Source organism: Littorina saxatilis, linkage group LG16, assembly GCF_037325665.1.
Source record: "Littorina saxatilis isolate snail1 linkage group LG16, US_GU_Lsax_2.0, whole genome shotgun sequence".
Taxonomy (NCBI): Eukaryota; Metazoa; Mollusca; class Gastropoda; order Littorinimorpha; family Littorinidae; genus Littorina; species Littorina saxatilis.
The window spans coordinates 36,095,368-36,116,522 of NC_090260.1; the positions used below are offsets into that span (position 1 = coordinate 36,095,368).

Sequence of the window (21,155 nt, forward strand, 5' to 3'; positions counted from 1 at the left end):
GTTTTCGAGAAAATGATTCCCTTACCACACCGTATGTGATAAATCGTTCCAAAAGTAGCGGTGCTGTATTTCTTGATTTTGAAAAACTCTTTTTAATCTCGTGAATCATTGCATTTCATTGCAGACGTTACAGCTATATTTTATTAATGATTCAGTGTGTACCTTTTCTGAATCGTGTTTAAAGAACAGGACTCCCGTAAAACTGTAAAATGTTAACCGGAGAGGCTGTGAAATGCGGGTTACCTCAAGGATCAGTGTTTTTCTTGTTCTGTTTGTATATTAATGATTATCAACTACATCTATCTGACAGTAGCATTCGGAGTGAGTTTTGTGCTGATGACTCTTCTCTGCATTCAAGTGAGAACCCGGTTCAAGAAATTGAACTTGAATTCTCCCTTCAAAGTGCCTTGAAGGCACAGTATGCCTCCCGTAAACCATCACTGATACTGTCAGGCTTTTACACACAGTACAAACACCCTTTCATTTAAACACTCACAGCTTGAGAACATCCTAGGTGCCCTCCGTAAAGAGCGAGCAATTTTCAAAGAATTTATTTTTGCGTGGTTTATCTTACCCCTGAGCCATCGTGAACCCGTGTGATCCAGTTTCCGAGCTTGTTCACAATGCAGTCGTCAGTTTGTAATTTGAATGCGGCTCGCTGTGAGCTTATCTGCAATAGCACGTTATTATGTACCTCTGACTATGCACGAAACAAACGGATGTGGTTCACAAGAACTCTAGCGATGGCTTTTGACTGTTCAGAGGAACTGGCGATAGGCATAAACCGTCGTCTGCTACGAGAACCACGACCTTGCGTGACCCTGCTTCCGGGCTTTTCTTTTTTCAAATTTTTAAAACTTCGAATTGTACTGATCTTGTCATGATGAAAAAAGAATTCTTTTATGATTTAAGAATGTTTGTGTAACAAGCTGTCAATTTATTATTTAGATTTTAAAAGTTAGGTCTAGCGCCAAAACGCACCACAGTCCGATTGTGATGGAGACAATCCGAAAAATTAATCCTTTGAAAATTGCTCGCTCTTTACGTAGGGCACCTAGGATCTTCCCGTTCGGTGAGCGTTCAAATGGAAGGGTGTTTGTACTGTGTAAAAGCCTGACAGTATTTGTGATGGTTTACGGGAGGCTTACTGTGCCTTTAAACGATGTTAATAACTGGTGTAGTGCCAATGCTATGATTGAATGTAGGCCTACATCCAGCGTTAACAAAAAGTATGGTAAGTTCAACACCCCAAGAACACCAGGTTTCTCCGCTCAAATTAAAAAGCTCTGTTGCACCGTGTATTTGGGGTAATTATTGATTGTTAGCTCACATCTCACTTTTAGAGTATATTATCCGAGAATGTGTTCCTACTGTCGAAGCTAAAGCAATTCGCGGTCAAATAAACTTGACATGTTTTACCATGCTCATATAATGTCTCACATAAACTGTGTTTCAAAGCTCTAGGATGGCAGCAGTGATGTCCACTTGAAGAATTTAGATTCTCTCTATCGTCGCTGCGCTAAACTCATCATATAAGAGAACATTATATGAAGTTAAAGATGACAAAAGATGTCTTCACGTGTGTAGTACAATAATTACGGCTGCCGCGTCATAGATAGCGTGGCCGACTTGCCGCCAGGCTGCGCCGCTTCTGCACTACTTTTTGTTTCCAGCGCGCGGCACCGGAGAGAAGCCGCGTCTTTTTATATTTAGTCAAGTTTTGACTAAATATTTTAACATCGAGGGGGAATCGAAACGAGGGTATGGTGTATGTGCGTGTGTCTGTGTGTGTGTCTGTGTGTGTGTGTAGAGCGATTCAGACTAAACTACTGGACCGATCTTTATGAAATTTGACATGAGAGTTCCTGGGTATGAAATCCCCGAACATTTTTTTCATTTTTTTGATAAATGTCTTTGATGACGTCATATCCGGCTTTTCGTGAAAGTTGAGGCGGCACTGTCACGCCCTCATTTTTCAACCAAATTGGTTGAAATTTTGGTCAAGTAATCTTCGACGAAGCCCGGACTTCGGTATTGCATTTCAGCTTGGTGGCTTAAAAATTAATTAATGACTTTGGTCATTAAAAATCTAAAAATTGTAAAAAAAAACATTTTTTTATAAAACGATCCAAATTTACGTTCATCTTATTCTCCATCATTTTCTGATTCCAAAAACATATAAATATGTTATATTTGGATTAAAAACAAGCTCTGAAAATTAAATATATAAAAATTATTATCAAAATTAAATTGTCGAAATCAATTTGAAAACACATTCATCTTATTCCTTGTCGGTTCCTGATTCCAAAAACATATAGATATGATATGTTTGGATTAAAAACACGCTCAGAAAGTTAAAACAAAGAGAGGTACAGAAAAGCGTGCTATCCTTCTTAGCGCAACTACTACCCCGCTCTTCTTGTCAATTTCACTGCCTTTGCCATGAGCGGTGGACTGACGATGCTACGAGTATACGGTCTTGCTGAAAAATGGCATTGCGTTCAGTTTCATTCTGTGAGTTCGACAGCTACTTGACTAAATGTTGTATTTTCGCCTTACGCGACTTGTTGTTTGTTTGCGACCACTGACGAAGGGCCAAGACAGAAGTCGCAGCACAGGCGTCATGTCTCACCCAGTCACATTATTCTGATACCGGACCAACCAGTCCACTAACCCCATAATGCTAGACGCCAGGCGGAGCAGCCACTAGATTGCCAATTTTAAAGTCTTAGGTATGACCCGGCCGGGGTTCGAACCTACGACCTCCCGATCACGGGGCGGACGCCTTACCACTAGGCCAACCGTGCCGGTAAGCCGCGTCTGAAGGACATTCACTCACTTTGATTCAATTAGTTACAATATTTTTGGTGCGATTTGACAAATCGTGCCGTGTGCGTCGGTACAGTGGATAACCCAGATTCTTCAGATTCGTCAAATTGTCCAGACGAATTCACAAAACGGCCAGGTCAATATATAGTATCCCCGGTTTAAACAAAAGCAGTTTTCATGCATAAAGTGTGTGACGGAAAAATGCCTGTTTGTTTTACGTCAGTATTCCACAGAGCTACCGACAGATATGAAGATCTGTCAATTTGATCCCTCCAATTACAGGAATAGACCTTAATAAAAATAATAATAAAACATTCTTTTATAGCGCTGTTCACCGCCAACTGGCAGTCTCATGGCGCTTTACATTAGACATTAAAATTTAACATTTTACATATAAAAAGTTTTCTCGTAAGAAATAACATACAAGCATTAGAAAAGGCCCAGTCTTCAATCGTGCACACCATTTCAACATTGAATAATCTAAATCCTTACAGAGTAAGAAAACTATAACATTACAACAACAACCTCTACTTTGAAGCATGATAAGATCCAGGTACCTAATCACATTATGATACGTTAGGAACGTAATACAATACACTCAAATAACACGCAACTAAGAAAAACGAGAAACATTGCATTGGAAATACAATTTCAAAAATTGTAATCCACACGCAAAAAAATGTATCCATAAAACACACACAAACACACACACACACACACACACACACACACACACACACACACAACACACACACACAGACACACACACACCGTGCACACACATACACACACAATCCACATGCAAAAAATGAATTCATAACACACACACACACTTGCTCCCCCCCCTCCCCCCCCGAACACGCGCACACACACTTGCCCCCCTCAACCCCCCCCCCCCCCCCCCCAAAGGCACACACAGACTCGAACAGCGCATGAAAACTATCCCTGATATAAAACCATATAAACCAGTTAGCAAATACATGACCAACCCACATCCCGGCCTTGCTTGAGCAAAAAACAGGACAAACGCACAAACAGACGCTCGCGTACATTTACGCATCGTGGTGAACCCTTCTTCCTGGTGGTCACTACATGTAGTTGTTTGGTGCAGGCGAAACGAAGCCACACCGTGCAAGGGAAATGACTATGCATGATGTCCATAACAGCTACATGATTCGAGATTGTTCCCCCTGATATTCAGGACTTCATTGATCGTTTCTTGATTTTATTTGTATTCTTCATATTTGTCCCAACTGTAATCAATTGTTAATGCCTCAGCAGACAGGGTTTGTTACATGTGAAAGAAAAAGAAAAACGCATCGTGATTACAAACGGCAGGGTATCGCTCCTTTTTGGGGTCATTGCCTGTACATAGCAAGCCACACCCACTTGTTTACAATGATGACGTAGAAGCCGTGGTTTTCTATTTTTAGCTCATGTTTGAAGCAGACGACACGAGAGAAATCATGCTGCCGCGTTGTTTTTGCGGGTTTAAATATTGCCATTTTACCCCAGAAAGAAATTAGATCACGCTCTACGCAATAAAGTGTGACGTTTCTTGAAGCATCTTCTTATTTGCTTTGTACAAACTGGTTTTAATCAACAACAGGTTGCAGGTTGTATTTCGAAAGTTCGGTTAGTTCCCTTTGAACAGCTGTCTTTGTCGGGAAGTGTTACACGGCGGTTTTAATGGTAAACTACAATTGCTGGATGGTTCTTGAACGTGTTGTTTTGAAGAAATAAATGAACTCTCTTGGTAACCACCTCAGGTTAAAAATGATAAGCTAAAATAGAAAAATACACTCCAGAGAAAAAGTGTGTCTATCTGGGGTCAAAACATAAAAGGTCAGAGGTTGCTGTGATGAGATTTGGCAAAAGATATAGTTTAACCCTTTTAGGTGTATGAAAAGTTGTGAGTTTTCCCTTTTTGTGTATCTTAAGTCTGCTTGCTCATCCCTGCACGTTTTGGGCGCTTCAAAAACGGAAAAGATTTGCATTTGTTTCCGTCGCGGAGAAGTCACGTGACACGACAGCAACATTATTCATAAACAGACAACCTTTTCCAGCGACTGTGCTGCAGACGGTTGTGTGGAAATGTCTGCTGAATCGACGAGTATTCCCAAATCAGTGTCATTAGTATCAACGTAGCAGTTTGTTAGCAGTATGCCCTAACCTTGAGACAGCGTCACAAGAAGCGGGCAGACTGCAGAGAGGGAGAACCGGCCCACGAAATGAAGCCAGAAGTTGGAGGTAAGAAAGCAAGGTCACCATTTTTAACAAAACAGCTTGCTTCGCCAGCTGTGCAAAATCCCAGCTCGTTGTTCACATTGTAAACTAAGTCCAGTTGGTCAGTTCGTGCGTGCGGCGACGTGTCTCCTGTGCTGTTCTTCAGTTTTCAGTAAACACAATGAGGGTTTGGAAAAGTTAGAAACTTTCTTCTGCGAGTCAAGTCGGCCCAAATGACAGGCCTTATTGCGTGGCTATTTTAGGCAATGATGGGAGGGCTGCCACCTTTACCAGATCAGCTGGTGATACGCGCCTAAATTGGTCTTTGTCGTGGCACATTGGAAAGAAGAAGTACAGGGGGTGGGGGATCTATCGAACAGAGGAAAACAAACAGACACCCAAGCTGCGTAAGTCTGTTAGACTTGGAGTTTACTCCAGTAAGGACGGAAATCGTGATTCACTGTTTACCACAAACTAATGTCACACCCTGGCAACACAGGAACAATGATAACCACAGAGTGGAGAAAAGGTTAACAGAGTCAGATGTATCTGTCATTATTCTGTATTCAGGTCAATGTTGGTACTGGAAATTGTTGAATATGTTTGAAGACCTTTATGATGAGAGTTTATCACCTTACCCGAAGGAACCAATTGCAGTCTTAAGTTTCATCACTGTTATTAGTGAAAAGATGATAAGTGATGGTACTCTAGTTCTCTTTTCTTTTCACATGTAATTATTTAGAACTAATTTTGGTAGATGTGTATAAATTAGTGCCTTGCATCAGTGTTCGTCCAGTTTAACTTTAAGTAAGACTTTTAGGGTAAAGTTTGCTGGCAGCATTGGTCAAATTCCAGCTCATATCCAGATAAGGTGCAAGATTGAGTTGACAACACCTCATGGCCATGGTTTAATAGTCCTCGTGATAAGAAAAGTATTATGACAGTCTAGGATCCCCCATTAGGGGTATTATCAATAGTGTTTGACCCTCTCAGCCTTAAAGTGTAACTAAACAAGCAAAAAGGAAAAACATCGTTCAGCAACCTTTACACTTTGATATGAAGAAGGGCCTCATATACTGTCGAACTGCGAAAAAAAAATTTTTTTTCTCTCACTCGGACACTGTTTGACGGACATGTGAAGTGCGCGCCAGGAACGACAATCTTCTTAGTTTACCTGATTAATGCCCTTAATTTTTGGTTCTGGTACTTTCAGTTCCGGCTGTTGTCATCAATCTACCAAAATAAAAGATCAAACGGAGTTTTCGATTTATATTTCATGGTTCAGAAAAATATTGCTTATTTTCTGAAGTCAACCGTTTTAGCGAATCTTTCTTTGATTCTTAAAAGTCATTTAAGATTTTTGAAAAATAGTTAACGGTTAGTAATTACCAATATATCGTAAACAAACATATCGATAGGTTTTGGTAAGAAGACACAAGTGCGATGAATGTGGTACCAGTATTTTTGTGGTAAGTAAGGATGCATTTCTTTGCTGTAAGCACATTTACAATGCACATTTAATCTGTTTAGCAACATAAACGAGAGCATGGTACAGTGCCGCTTGTTTGTGGTCTATCTTTTCGCGGCAGATGCGTAACAATTAGGGTCTCAGTTGGAAAAAGCTGCTCGGAACCAGAGCAGATTTGGCTTGTGTTCTTTGAGTGTGAATGATCGACGAGTGGCTTGACATTTTTAACGAATCATTACTGTAGCCTACTTGAAACAATCATCTGTTTCTGAATTTGTCATCAGTTATGATTGAGCAGTCTCATAGGAATCGTCCATAAAATGTTAAACCGAAAAAGGGCAGACGATTCTGAATCACACAGGCTGCTGTACAAAATCAGATCTAAAACGATATTTTGAACTGCGACGTCTGCGTAAATGCCCTGTAACAAAATACCTTGTCCTGGTCATGTGTATACACATCAGCTTCTATTGGGAAGATCAGTATTTTATATTAATCACAAATACAAGATTAGAAATAGTTCTGAAGATCGCCTTTGATTTCAGTTTCAGCGGCAAACTAGCAGATCTGTCCAAACCGGCATCGTTTCATGGTTGAAACTTGAATAATCCCAAATAGATCTGTGTGGGGGTAAGTTTTATAGTATTTCATTTTTTTTACGGCAGTTTTATTTAAAGATAGTGTAGTGGATGTCTCTGGTGAAGACTACAGTTATATGAATTTTTTGTTGTAATATTAAAATGATTGTTCTTTATTTACACAATTGAATAATTTGTATTTATTTGTTTGCAGATGACGGCATACTGAGTGCTCCAAGAACATACGCCTGCTGGCATTTTGTGTCTTTTCTGAAGACGTCGAGGCAAGCAGAAGTCACGGTCCTGGCCACACACACACAATGACATGAACAAGAAATGATATTTTTTCATGGGCATATCCAGTATTAAAACTTTATTACCATGCAAACGCAACGATTAGAATTTAGAGAAGGTCATCGGTCACACACACACACACTGGGGGGATCCGGAGGGGGGTTCCGGGTTTCCGGACCACTTAAGAGCCGGCCTTTGTATTCTAAGTGACGATTTTGGAAAGAAGTTGGCTAATTAGTTTGCTCAGGTTGCGCCAGATCGATCAATTGTCCTTGTGATTCAAATTTTTCTTCTTAATATATTTACTTTTTTGGAAGGTGTATTAGGGGATGTTTCTTGGCTCAGATTGATCCATTTTCCTTGTTTTTATCAACAGTTGTCGGAACCCCCCCCCCCCCCCCCCCCAAGGAGGTTGAACGCTTCGCGTCTTCAACGAAACGCTTCGCGTCGTCAAATTGTCCCTAAAAGAAATTTGGAAACTCCCCCTTAAAAATGATGTGATCCGCCCCTGCACACACACAAACACACACAAATAGAGAAGTAATAAATGGATACAGTTTTTCTGTATTTAAATTACAATCAGATGTGGTCGTAGAACAGGCACTGTAAACAAAACCTAGCATGATATACCACTTGTGTGATGTTTCGGTCAATATCTTTATTTTCCTTTCAGAAATACATTGGCGTTTTGAATGTCAAGGGAAGTGATACAAATGCTGCAGCGGGCTATCAAGAACGCGAAGGCAAACAAGGTAAATACCTACTTCTGACATTAGTTTACTTATTAACTCTTTCTATACTGGCCATTATCTCCCCAGTCTCTCCCCCAAAACTGGCCATTTGCATGGGTTTGCAAAACAATTCTCAAAAATAAACAAAACAAGATGCAGCCTTCAAACTCATAGGTTTTATTGTGAATATATTGCTAAAACATATGCCAAAGTTTGGTTTCATTGTTGTGAAAAAAAATAAAAATATGATGTCCAGAATTTATGGGTATATTTTACGCAATACGAAAAAGGGGGTATGTATTTTGACTTAGAAGCATTTTTTCTTATGAAGGCTCTGTTTGCAACAAAACTGTTTCTGTTTACTTGTATGAAGATTGTGCTTACACAAAAACATAACAAATACCAACTGATTTTCCATTTGGTGGTCATGTAAGCATTGTGAACATGTCCGAAAAATCTGATCACACACCATGTGGTCGACATGCAGACCTGAACGGCCAGTGTATGGTGGCAGAGTTGGAAAATAGGAAAAGTCTTGATGCCAATCCTTCATCAAAAACCGAAGAAAATCGTCATTGTAATAAGTTTGCTTTATTCTAAATCAAACGACTAGGATAGATGACAGACACAACGACAAACACATTCAATTCTATGTAAAACATACACAATGCTCACGTTAACAAGCTGGCCATAACAATGTGCCCATCGTGCATGAAGTGTGGCTTTGGTCGGATCAGTAGCCGTGCTTTGTCTGCGATACTAAACATGAAATCTTGTTAAAGCGACGATTTAGCAATGTTGTTGTTGCCTCTGCTGCTGTCTGTTCTTGTCACGACATCTCGTTTTTTCCCTCCTGATTCTGAGAAGAAGCTGTTTAATTGTGATATCAGGCCTAGGAACCCCTGATTTTCACTTGGAGCATTCTCAAAGAAACTTAGCGTATGTTAAGAAAAATGAGTGTACTCCACACTTTGTCTTTTGTTGTTCGTTGTCGTTGCATGTCTACCGTTCCACAGCCACCTACTATAGCTGATGGGGTCTATGTCGACCAAAAGAATGGGATTCACTGTAGGTCGAGTTCCTGTAGGTGGATTCTCTGTATACCTAAGACTTTAAAATTGGCAATCTTGTATACAGGGAATACCACAGGGTGTAGTTCCTGTAGCGTTTTGCTAATATCAATGAAAGTCACGTGATGCTTAGCGACATCGTTAGAATTTGATGTTTTTCGATCTTTTTTTGATATTTCTTAGAAATTCGAGTATGGTTTGCAAGTTTTATTGAAAAACTGCACCCTGTGGGATTCCCTGTATACTAGATTGCCAATTTTAAAGTCTTAGGTATACAGGGAATCCACCTACAGGAACTCGACCTACAGAGAATCCCACTCTTTTGGTCGACATAGACCCCATCAGCCCTACTATAAGTGCAAGTGTTAAATGACGTATTTCCACAAAAGACTGCTTGCAGAGAATCATGTGATGCCAATGACAGGTAAGGACATGTGGTAATACATACTACGTTTTGGAACCAAGGAAAATGCAGCACAAATTATTTATCAACCAAATTGATTGACTTGTGCACCACGATAAAAGTTTTCTTTGATCCATAAAAGGTCTTTTGCCAGAAAAATTGCTCTGAACATCAAGTACCCTGCAAGTTGTCACACATTTACATTACTGAAATAAAAAGAAAACACACCAGTTACCAGGTTAGGTACGTTAATATCTATAATCAATATCTCGGCACGTTACTGCCTTCTTCGGGATAGTAAGCTGAACATTATTGAACAAAATAATCGGTTTAGATTGTATACTTGATTCCTGAACGAAGAAGCAGAGGTACTGCATACAACTAGGACTGTAATATCAGCTTTTGCCTGAAACACACACACATACACTTATAAAATTAATGCAATGTCATTGTATGAAGCCAGAACAATCACTAACTTACATAGTTGGTCACACAATTACCCATCACTGAACAATAAATCGAAGTCGGGTGGATTCAATGACTAAAGCAGTAAAGGCTTTGAAAAAACCCTCATCACAAAACATCCCCCCCCCCCCCCCCCCAAAAAAATGAAATAAAACAGGTTGTGTATATAGCGCAGTAAACACCATGCAGGTACAAGCAAAGATTTGACAGTGATTATCCTTGTTTTATATAGCACACATTTTCTAGTTTTAATCTCTCTCTCTCTCTCTCTCTCTCTCTCTCTCTCTCTCTCTCTCTCTCTCTCTCTCTCTCTCTGGAAAGTAATTTATTGACCTGTGGGTTATTTGCGTTTGTATACACATTGGTGATTCGTAAACTATGTTGAAAGAGATTGTCAAACAATATTATATGGGGTGTCTTAAAAAAAATGTATATCAACAAAATCTGTCATTATTATCAGGCACACGGTTTTAACAAAGCTATGTCACGGAATGCAACATAAGTGGCTTAAAAAGTCGTGTTTTTGTGTGTGCAGGATATTCGCTAGGACAGGACCTCAAGCTGAACCAGCACAACAGCGATGCATTCTTCCATGGCTTCCACAAAAGTCTTTCACCTATAGCGGGCATTGCATACAGATAGTCCAAAGAGGGTTAGGGTTACCCTAACCCTCCTTTTAAAAAATTCTTTAGACCAATTATCCCTCTGTTCCCATGTTAAACATGGAATGATTCTGGACAAATATATGCGAGGACGTTAGCTTTTTTTATTTTTTTTTTTTTATCATTTTACTTATCCTTAAAACTTGTTTAGATTTCGATTCGTAAACCATTTACAGTAATCCTTTGATTGTTTAACTTTGTTCATCTTACCACAGTCACTTCGTTGTTTAGATTTATCATTAAATTTGTTACCATTATGCAGGAAAAATGTAGAATAAAACCAGGAGAGCTTTCGGTAGAAGATATTTCCTGTGTCAAAAGTTAATGCTTATTCTGATTGATGGGTGCTCCAAACTAAGTTATTTTGACTGCCTTATTCGAATTCATTTCCAAGACAGGGCTGAGAAGTGGAGAAGCTTAGGAGAATATCGTAAAAATTGTCTGGGTGTTTATGCAAAACTTTCGAATATGTCAGATTTTACTTTAGAGATTTTAAATACTGTTAACTGACAGAAATGCTATAACTTCTACACCAATTGACTGGATAACTTCATATTCAGCATACTTAAACTTGATTTTATGCATGTGCAGTTCACAAAGTGGCAAATTTGTAGGTTAAATTATCTAACTTTTGCATCACCAATGACACCAACGCTTTCGTGTCTGAGGATTGCCCTGAACCTAGCTGTAACTGCATGCTTTCTTCAGGTCATCGATAGCCTGGGGGTTGAAGGGGATTTTTTTTTACATACTCAGACATTCAAAATAATCAAAAAGGTAAAAGCCTGAAGGGTTTAAATTAGGTAAAAATGGCTACCGCTCAATGTCAAAACTCGTTCTGTTTAGTCGACCCCCGAATTTGAAGAAAAAAATTAAAATTGCACAAAAGTCAGACCATTCAATTTACAAAATTGCCACTTACTGGAAAGGCAGAACATAAACTGAAGTTAATGAATACCATATATAAAATAATTGGTTCAACAGATGCAGAAGTAATTTGCATGGTTGTGGGTGTCCTTTTTAGGGGGGTCAACCCTGTAGAAGAGACGATTTTCTTTAATTATCAATCCGTAATATATTGTGTGTTATGCATACAAGATTAACATTGACAAATACTTCAAGACTCCTCATTGATCTTAAGAAATGTTTTTTTTTGTTTTGTTACTGAGTGATTCACTTTCTATTCACTTTACTCTACATAAGTCACGACAAGAAAAGCAAGGGAGGTAATTTCTTCGGAAGAGGTAATTCTCTCCCCTCAGAACGATTGTTGTAGTTTGTTTGATTTTGTTCCCTTCTAATAAGTATTATTTAAAATAGATCTTTACATCTTGATGTGAAAGGCGCAGTACCCCCCTCCCACCAGGATGTTAAATTCTAGGTTGTGTCCATGTAAAATCCTGATCCTAGTCAAGATCCGAGTTGGTTTTTCATGCAACTGTGCCTCTTTATGCCACTTAATTAGACATACTTTGCAATCCATAATTGCACGAAACTAAGTACAGGAAATACGTTGTTGTCGTGTTTTTAATATTACATAATGAAATTAAAAATGTCACAACTGGTTTCGTGTTGGGCTTTCTCTCTCTGTCTGAATCTCATAATTACTTCCTTCTGAGGCCTGAAATGTGTTGCAGGCATTGTTCAGCTTACATTTATTGTTACAATTTTTGTGGATATGTTATTAAGTGTGTCTGTGTTTCTATCATTCGTTATCAGTGTGGTTTAAAAAAAAACCAGCACACGTCAAAGTAATTTACCCTTCATCATTATCAAAACATGCAGATACAGGTAATAAATATTTGTGATACTTTAAACAAATACAATGTTTGTTTGTTGCGTTTTTTCTTTTTTTCAGAGCAAACACACATCGTATTTGTTCAAACGTGTATATTCTGCACTTTCTAATACCCTGCATGGATCTCCAAATCAAGAATAATGAAAAGTCGTCTAATAGCCCTGCAGCACTCACACGAACATGATAGAAGCTTGCATGCATGCACCCAGGCTCGCTGTCTTCGGCTAAAAGAGCTTACCGTTGGATCTTCGCTCAGACTAATGTAGCTGTCTTGTCCACTTGCTCCTGTCGCATAGATCTGCAATGTGCAACATCATCTTTGATTAATAAGTCTGAGTCACAGACAAACACACACGCGCGCACATTTGCGAGAGAATGCACGTCAGTCTATTCAATCAAACAGTATAAAAACATACCACAGACGAGGTTGTGGAAACTGGACATTCGCCGTATAACAAAATCAAGAGATTCATGTGTGTGTGTATGTTTAATCAAAAGTTCATCTTGCGCACATTCAGTCTGTATTGTAACAGGACCCATCCCGCAAAAACTTCGAACAGATCTATTAAATTCTGAAATCCTTGACAAGTTTTTTTTCCAATCATCTGTATCTGACCGAAGTAAAAAAAATTAAAAAAATCAGCCAGTACACGCATCTACCCCCTTACACGACAATACATATGTGGCGAAAAAAGGAATCGAGAGGGGGGGAATAAATTAGATCCAGAAATAATTCCACTTCATCATTCCAAAATTCAAGTGTGAAGTGATCAGATACTGTGGTAAAGATACGTGCTTAGTATCACAACTGAAAATACAAGCCACAGGGTTTTAAATCAAGGAAACAATTAAAGTTAAGGAAAGATCAACAGAAATGTCGAGAACATGTAAAATATTGTACTTACAATCCGTTTCAGCATGCTCTTCGAATAATAATCTCCCAGTCAGCCTCGTGCTTACGACTTCGACAGTATGGAACACGAAGAGGGTCAAATGCTCGAGCAAGTACTCGCGCATTTACTCGAGCACTTTCGAAACTGCTCGAGTAAATGCGCGAGTACTTTTGAATCGGAGATTCCCGAGTTGTACCGAAGTCATTGGTTGGGTTTATTGAAAACTTGACCCGGAAAATTTACTGAAACGACGCATCTGTAGTCGTCATGGAGGCGGGAAGGGCGGTCGCTGGGATTATTAACGATCGCACAAGTGAGGTCACGGAATCAGGTCACGCAGCACGCTCTCAGTCGGTGGCTTTGCTCATCCATAACACCAAACAGAATTCTTTTATATTAATATTAATTTTTATTTCCAACTGAAATATGATTATAGGCCTATAATTAATTATTGAAATCATGTAAAATATTTAGAAAATATGCCAAAAAGATGACTGTTCCGCGACAAGTTTTTGCTTTACCCGCTCGTTACTTCTCGGAAATACGCGAGAAAGTACTCGCGCATTTAAATGCGCGAGTACTTTGAAAGTGCTCGAGCAGTTCTGAAAGTGCGCGAGCAGTTTGAAACTGCTCGAGCATTTTCAAAAGTGCTCGCGCATTTCCTCGAGCAGTTTCGAAAGTGCGCGAGCATTTTCAGAAGTACTCGCGCATTTACTCGAGCAGTTTCGAAAGTGCTCGAGTAAATGCGCGAGTACTTGCTCGAGCATTTGACCCTCTTCGTGTTCCATATTGCCTCTCACGCTGAGCCAGTACATTTGGAGTGAATTCAAAGGCCAGAGATGCAGTACAAGCACATTAGTTAGATCCAATTCATTTACATTGCTACCTTGCCCAATTTATGGCTATTTCTGTTGGTAACATCATACATGTGGCAAGCAGTGCTTGTTGCCGACTCTGCTGGGACAGGCAGCAGACGATTTTATTTAGGAACCAAATTCTGATTGGTTAAAACATAAAACCGGAACTCAAAGTACCACTTGTTCTTTGGAAGTATCAAATCAAGAACAGATAAGCAGGTAAATCTGAAATGGGTTCAACACTTTTAAAAAATCGTAGTAAATCAGAAAACACAGTAAACGTTGGAAAAATCGTCCAGTATCGCTTCTACAGGTCTATACTTGGACAAAACATAAAGCAATTCAGTAAAGCTGACACTTCAAAATGTCTGTTTAGTTACACTTTAAACTTCGCCTGTCAGGCTTCTGTTCTATCTCTGTCTCAGTATCTATCTCAGGCCCTCTACATCAGTACATGTCACTTTCTTCCCTGACCTCTCCCACCATCCACAGCTCTTGTCATTCACAGTGCATTGTACAGGTTGTACACAAGGTGCACTGATTGTGGTACAGTAGGACCCCCCCCCCCCCCCTCCCTTTTTAGACTTCCCCCCCTTTTCAAAATGCAAGACCTTGCTTTTCACATTTTCTGTTCCTAACATCTGTAAATGTACCCCTGTATTGAGACTCCCTCCTGTTTAGGACTGAATTTTCTCAGAAATATTGAGATCTGAAAAAGCGGGTTCCACTGTACGTGACAAGTTGTGTGTGCTGCACACCAGTCTGTCCCGATAAACATGCAGGCCCCTGCACAAGCCACAGCTGATGTCAGGCCTGTGTCAGCGCTTTTCCTATTGTTGTCATGCAGACCTTGAAAATGATGTGGCATTAACTGTTACAGTGGAACCTCCCTTTTCAGATTGCCAAAAATATGAGAAAAATTAAGGGTCTTACAGTGGGGAGTCTTAATATGGAGGAAAATTTACAGAGGTTATGAAGCAAGGGTTTATAAATGGGAGAAAGTCTTAAATCAAAAGTCTTCAAAGGAGGTTCCACTGTATCAGTGTATGTGCCAATAGGTATACCTACCTTCTCTTGTAACTGTTCCGGCTCTTTGTCTTCTCCAATAAGGACATCATAGGATCAATTCATTTGGACAGGCACACAAAATCCTCGCTGCAATCTTTGCAGAGTTAGAATTTTTTGCTGAATGAATTTAGTAATATTTTGACTGTATTGTGTCAATCTGCACAACTAATTCATCAACACGTTCCTGCTATGCACATGATGCCACATGGGTAGGAAGCAGACGGGCTGTTGATGGTTGGTATGTGTCCGGGAGGAAGGATGCTATTATCCCCCGTGAAAGCCTTGACACATGTGTGGTGGTATGCACAATCATATTACAATGGAGGTAAATTTAAAGGCACAGTGCAGCTCACAGCCTTCGTTTTGCGTTTTTGTTGCAGCTGAGTGCATAAATTTACAGTTCAAAAATCCTCCTATGGTAGTAAAACAAACCCAAAACTACCCAACGACGACATCTGTGAAGCTCGACAGTTTCTTGTTCACGCGAGTGCATAAATTAATCTAGTTATTACGTGGTGTTTGGTCGGAGTTCGATTCAACTGAGTGATTCCGGCCTCCATTTTGTTTTACACAAACTCATGATGATGTCTGACATAGTTTGCTAGTGACTGTCTTTTTGTGCATGATGTGGTGATCTACCTGATCTAAATTTAGATCCAAAAATAGGTCAAGACCAGCCGGGTCTGAGTACGAAATTAATTCGTGAAATTAATTCGTAAAATAAATCGCAGTTCTTGACTCTTTGGGTGCAAGTCAATGAAACTTGGTGGTTCTTCTAACGGATAGCTGCCTGAGGTATGACTAAAAGCCCCAGGGCACCTGGATTTGACAAGTTCAGTACCTTTAAAGTGGATATGAACAGAAAATGTGAAAAAGGGAGGCCTTACATTGGAGGGTCTTAAAGGGGGGGGGGGGGGGGGTTACACTGTATCAAGGTGTTGACAGATTTCCTCTTCCAGTGGAAGTGTTCCCAAGTGCCAGAACATGGGGTCAGTACACTGTCCATTCCTGCTACAATGCTAGCTTCTTCCACTCAGTGGTGCTAGTCACTTGTGCTATAAGCTAAATACCACAAAAATCAGCTACTGAGGTGAAAACTAAATATGGCTTAACTCAAGAAAAAGAAGTACACTGTCTGTTTCCATGGCAACAGCAAAATGTCAGCTCTTGAGATGTGTGTTTAGGTGAGGTTTAATTGTGCAAGAGCACACATTGATTTTCCTGCATGTAAATTAATGTGCTATTTTACATAGTACATGCATTAGTGGTAGATATTGACTGAAGCGTCTTTTCAAAATGTGGTAACGCACTTGCGCTCGGAAGCGAGAGGTTGCGAGTTCGACCCTGGGTCAGGGCGTTAGCAATTTTCTCCCCCCTTTCCTAACCTGGGTGGTGGGTTCAAGTGCTAGTCTTTCGGATGAGACGAAAAATCGAGGTCCCTTCGTGTACACTACATTGGGGTGTGCACGTTAAAGATCCCACGATTGACAAAAGGGTCTTTCCTGGCAAAATTGTATGGGCATAGATAAAAATGTCCACCAAAATACCCGTGTGACTTGGAATAATAGGCCGTGAAAAGTAGGATATGCGCAGAAATGGCTGCGATCTGCTGGCGGATGTGAATGCGTGATGTATTGTGTAAAAAAATTCCATCTCACACGGCATAAATAAATCCCTGCGCCTTGAATATGTGCGCGATATAAATTGTATAAAAAATTTTTTTTAAAAAAAAGATCCCTGCGCTTAGAACTGTACCAACGGAATACGCGCGATATAAGCCTCATATTGATTGATTGATTGATTGATTACAATTCATGTCATGAGTTCAGTCTTGGTCGGAAGGAAGCATTTTGTGCTTTGTCTGCTCTTCTGCCATTTCAGCTGCAGCCACCCCCACCCCAAGGCACAGGCTCTGTTACCATGCTAGTTGAGATAGTGTACCAGTAATTTGCCAAGTAGGGTGAACTGTGCCTCTTCCTAAACATTTCTGTTTCATTCACCTGTGTCTTTGTTATGGTATTTTATTTGTTGGTAGAAATGTTCACAGCTGGTATCTTATTTTATGATGTAAGCACCTCCCCCCCCCCCCCCCCCCCCCCCCCCCGCTGAGACACAGAGACTAAGACACACCACCTGCTTTATTCTATTTTTGTTGTTGTCATGCTCCATATCATATATGGTTATGTACAACCCTCCCCCCACATACACACACACACACAGAGTGAGACACGCCATCTGCATTAGGTTTGGTATTGTGGATACTCTACATGTGTGGTAATCATCAACCCCCCCCCCCCACACACACACACACTGAGATGCGCCATCTGCATTAGGTTTTGTATTGTATATACTCTACATGTGTGGTAATCATCAACCCCCCCCCCCCACACACACACACACACACTGAGACGCGCCATCTGCATTAGGTTTGGTATTGTGGATACTCTACATGTGTGTGTGTAATCATCACCCCACACACACACACACAGACTGAGACACGCCATCTGCATTAGGTTTGGTATTGTGGATACTCTACATGTGTGTGTAATCATCACCCCCCCCACACACACACACACACACACAACAGGCATGGGAATTGTCCGCCGAATGGCGGATTTCCGCCGAATATTTTTTTTGTTCCGCCGAAAATGCAAAAGCGTCCGCCGAAAAAATAAAGGGGGGAGGCACACAAAAAAAGCACCGGTTACTTTGGCCTTTGCGCAAAAGCCCGCGAAAACTGTCCGTACTTTGTTCACGCACTGCTACCGCCCGCCTCATTTATTGAACTTTTATGTTTGAAAGTAAACCAGATTGCACAGATTGGGTTACAAGTTACATTTTCCTGTTTGTCTCAACAGATCAATTTTTTTACAAATTTAAAACATATATAATACATGTATATATTTTTTTCTTCAAAAAAGCAAAAATTGGTACATTTTTGTACTAAAAACTCTGATTCTAAAAACAGAATTTAATGGCAAACTTGGAGCTCAGATGACACCAGATTGCACCATCTGGGTTCTTTGGAGAACATTTTTTTCCGGGGGGGGCATGCCCCCGGACCCCCCTAGTAAGGCTAGGCGCTTCGCGCCGTCAACTTGACGCTTCGCGTCTTCAGTTATAAATTTTCCGCCTTTTTCACAATTTTTAATTCCCACGCCTGACACAAACTGAGACACGCCATCTGCATTAGGTTTGGTATTGTGGATACTCTACATGTGTGTGTAATCATCACCCCACACACACACACAGACTGAGACACGCCATCTGCATTAGGTTTGGTATTGTGGATACTCTACATGTGTGGTAATCATCACCCCCCCCCCACACACACACAGACTGAGACACGCCATCTGCATTAGGTTTGGTATTGTGGATACTCTACATGTGTGTGTAATCATCACCCCACACACACACACACACACACACACACACATCTGCATTAGGTGTGTTGTGGATACTCTACATGTGTGTGTGTAATCATCACCCCCCATACACCCACGCATTCTGCATTAGGTTTAGTATTGTGGATACTTTAAGTACTATTCATTTGTATTTTAAGTCTCCTAAAACACACACTGTTACAGTGGGGTGATTGTACTGAATGTATATAAAACAAAGGCTCAGTAATTGTGTTACAATTACAAGTTACAGCCACAGTGGTGTGCAGAGTTTGTTATGTCAGGCCTGGTGTGCTGCCAGTCAGCTAGGTGTTACCACTGAAGGCCCCAGCATTGCTGTCTTGCCTAGTGTGTGCTTTGAGGACTGGTCATGCATGTAAACAGTGCCAGCTGATCCAGGACTGCAGGTTTAGGTAGTAAACAGGCCTCTCTTGTTAAGATACCCCCCTCCTCCACCCCTCTGTAAACTGGTAGATGTACTTGTTTCCAAGAGTAGTGTGTAGATACTTGTGTCCTACTTAACATCTCAAATGCTTTGACACTGATGCATCTGCACAACATAATGTACTAAGCATCCATACATACAGTGCACACACATCAGGGGCTCACATCCATGAGAGGTGGCATAGGACAAAATGTCCTGGACAATGCAAAAGTGATAGGACATTTGTCCTGAACAAAAATAAATCAATAGGACTTTTTTTTCGCTACAAAACGTAAATTTAATTAAACTTAACTAGTTTCTTGGCACAAAGGTAACAGAACAAGTACAATCATTTTCTTGGCAAAAAGGTAACAGAACAAATCACACGCGGGGGTGGGGGAGGGGGTAACGTCTTTCTTCGGCGCCGAAGTTTCACTTTCCAGAGCGACGGTTTCATCTGGCTCTGGCTGCTCAGAGGCCAGAGGGAACTCAGTTTCAGTGGTACTAGCCGCTGATGAGGGCAGAGATTTTAAGTACAAACGCTTCTGGTCTTTTTCTGGCACCAATTTACGTTTCGGCTGAATGTTGCTTTTTCTGAGAGAAAAAAACCGTGAAGGGAGGCAACTGTCAACCGGCTTAGAGCAATCAGAGTTGCGACCCTTTGAAGCTCTTCTCTATGAAAAAAAAAAAATAAAAGCACATAAAGTCTCCCCAAGTTTCGTCTGCTTGGAGAGACATCGCTTCGCAAAACATCGATAAAATAGCAAATCAAACTACTGTTGATTGGAAAATACTGACAATGTCCGGATCAAATGAAAGCATAATCGGACTATGACCACTTTGTGACAAAAACAATAGGACATATGTCCTCTTGCATGAAAAATGTATAGGACATTTGGAAAAAATATCCGTGTATGTCCGATGTCCGACGTGGATGTGAGCCCCTGACACATATGAATGCACACAGAGAGTAGATTTGCAGCATAAACTACAATCTCATGTGTTCTCTCTCTCTCTCTCACACACAAACACTATGACTTTAAGATAATAAGAATTAGGACGCTGTGAATAATGACTAAACTTTAGCTTAGCTAGCACTTTCATTCCGTTTCAAAACCAATTAAAGGCTGTAGTTTGAAACTATGGAAAGGTATTCTCAGCGTCAGAGGGATCGATCTAAACGTTCCGTGAAGCCTAATTTTATCGAATAGCAATAATAATTTGCAAGTGAAAGGAATGCACCCATCATATGTTCTCTCTTTGAAAAGTATTGCATGCATATATATCTATAAATGCCTTCAGCAAATATGATAATGTAGCCCCTTGGTAGAACTTGTGCAACACAGACCTACATGTTCACACTGTTAGGTGATGGTTTCCGCCCGTTAGGTGATGGTTTCCGCCCGTTCAACAATAATGTTTGCCAGAGGGAACTGGTAGGAAGGGGTGAAATTTACTGTGAACTGACATGACAGCCTGGGTGAAGAGGGAGGCAAATTTGACAGAAAAAGGTCAGCAGGTGTCAGCGACACTGGAATGCTCTGGAACTTACTTGAAATGACTAGTTTTGGATATCTGTCCTCTTGGACTGTCACCGGGTCATATTGTGTACATTGTGGGTGTGGGTGTGGGTGAAAGTGTAATAGCATTTTTGACTCACATGCGAAGCAAAAGTGAGTCTATGTACTCACCCGAGTCGTCCGTCCGTCCGTCCGTCCGTCCGGACGTCCGTCCGGACGTCCGTCCGTCCGTCCGGAAAACTTTAACGTTGGATATTTCTTGGACACTATTCAGTCTATCAGTACCAAATTTGGCAAGATGGTGTATGATGACAAGGCCCCAAAAAACATACATAGCATCTTGACCTTGCTTCAAGGTCAAGGTCGCAGGGGCCATAAATGTTGCCTAAAAAACAGCTATTTTTCATATTTTTCCCATTTTCTCTGAAGTTTTTGAGATTCAATACCTCACCTATATATGATATATAG

General features: G+C 40.5%; 1 protein-coding gene and 1 long non-coding RNA gene across 3 annotated transcripts in view; both read left to right on the plus strand.

Moving 5' to 3' along the window:
* The first annotated feature begins 4,881 nt into the window (after positions 1 to 4,881).
* The window catches only part of LOC138950975 (uncharacterized), a 46,319-nt gene continuing 30,045 nt past the window's right edge, over positions 4,882 to 21,155 (plus strand). For both annotated transcript variants that reach the window (XR_011450898.1, XM_070322687.1), the window contains exon 1: positions 4,882 to 5,079. Coding sequence is in view for 1 of the 2 variants with exons in the window: in XM_070322687.1 (XP_070178788.1) it covers positions 5,061 to 5,079 (19 nt within the window). In the remaining variant the exon portion in view is untranslated. The remainder of the gene's footprint in view (positions 5,080 to 21,155) is intronic.
* Positions 6,049 to 7,848, plus strand: LOC138950960 (uncharacterized). Its single transcript, XR_011450891.1, has 3 exons — positions 6,049 to 6,524; positions 7,069 to 7,153; positions 7,316 to 7,848. It is a non-coding gene; the product is annotated as an uncharacterized lncRNA (long non-coding RNA).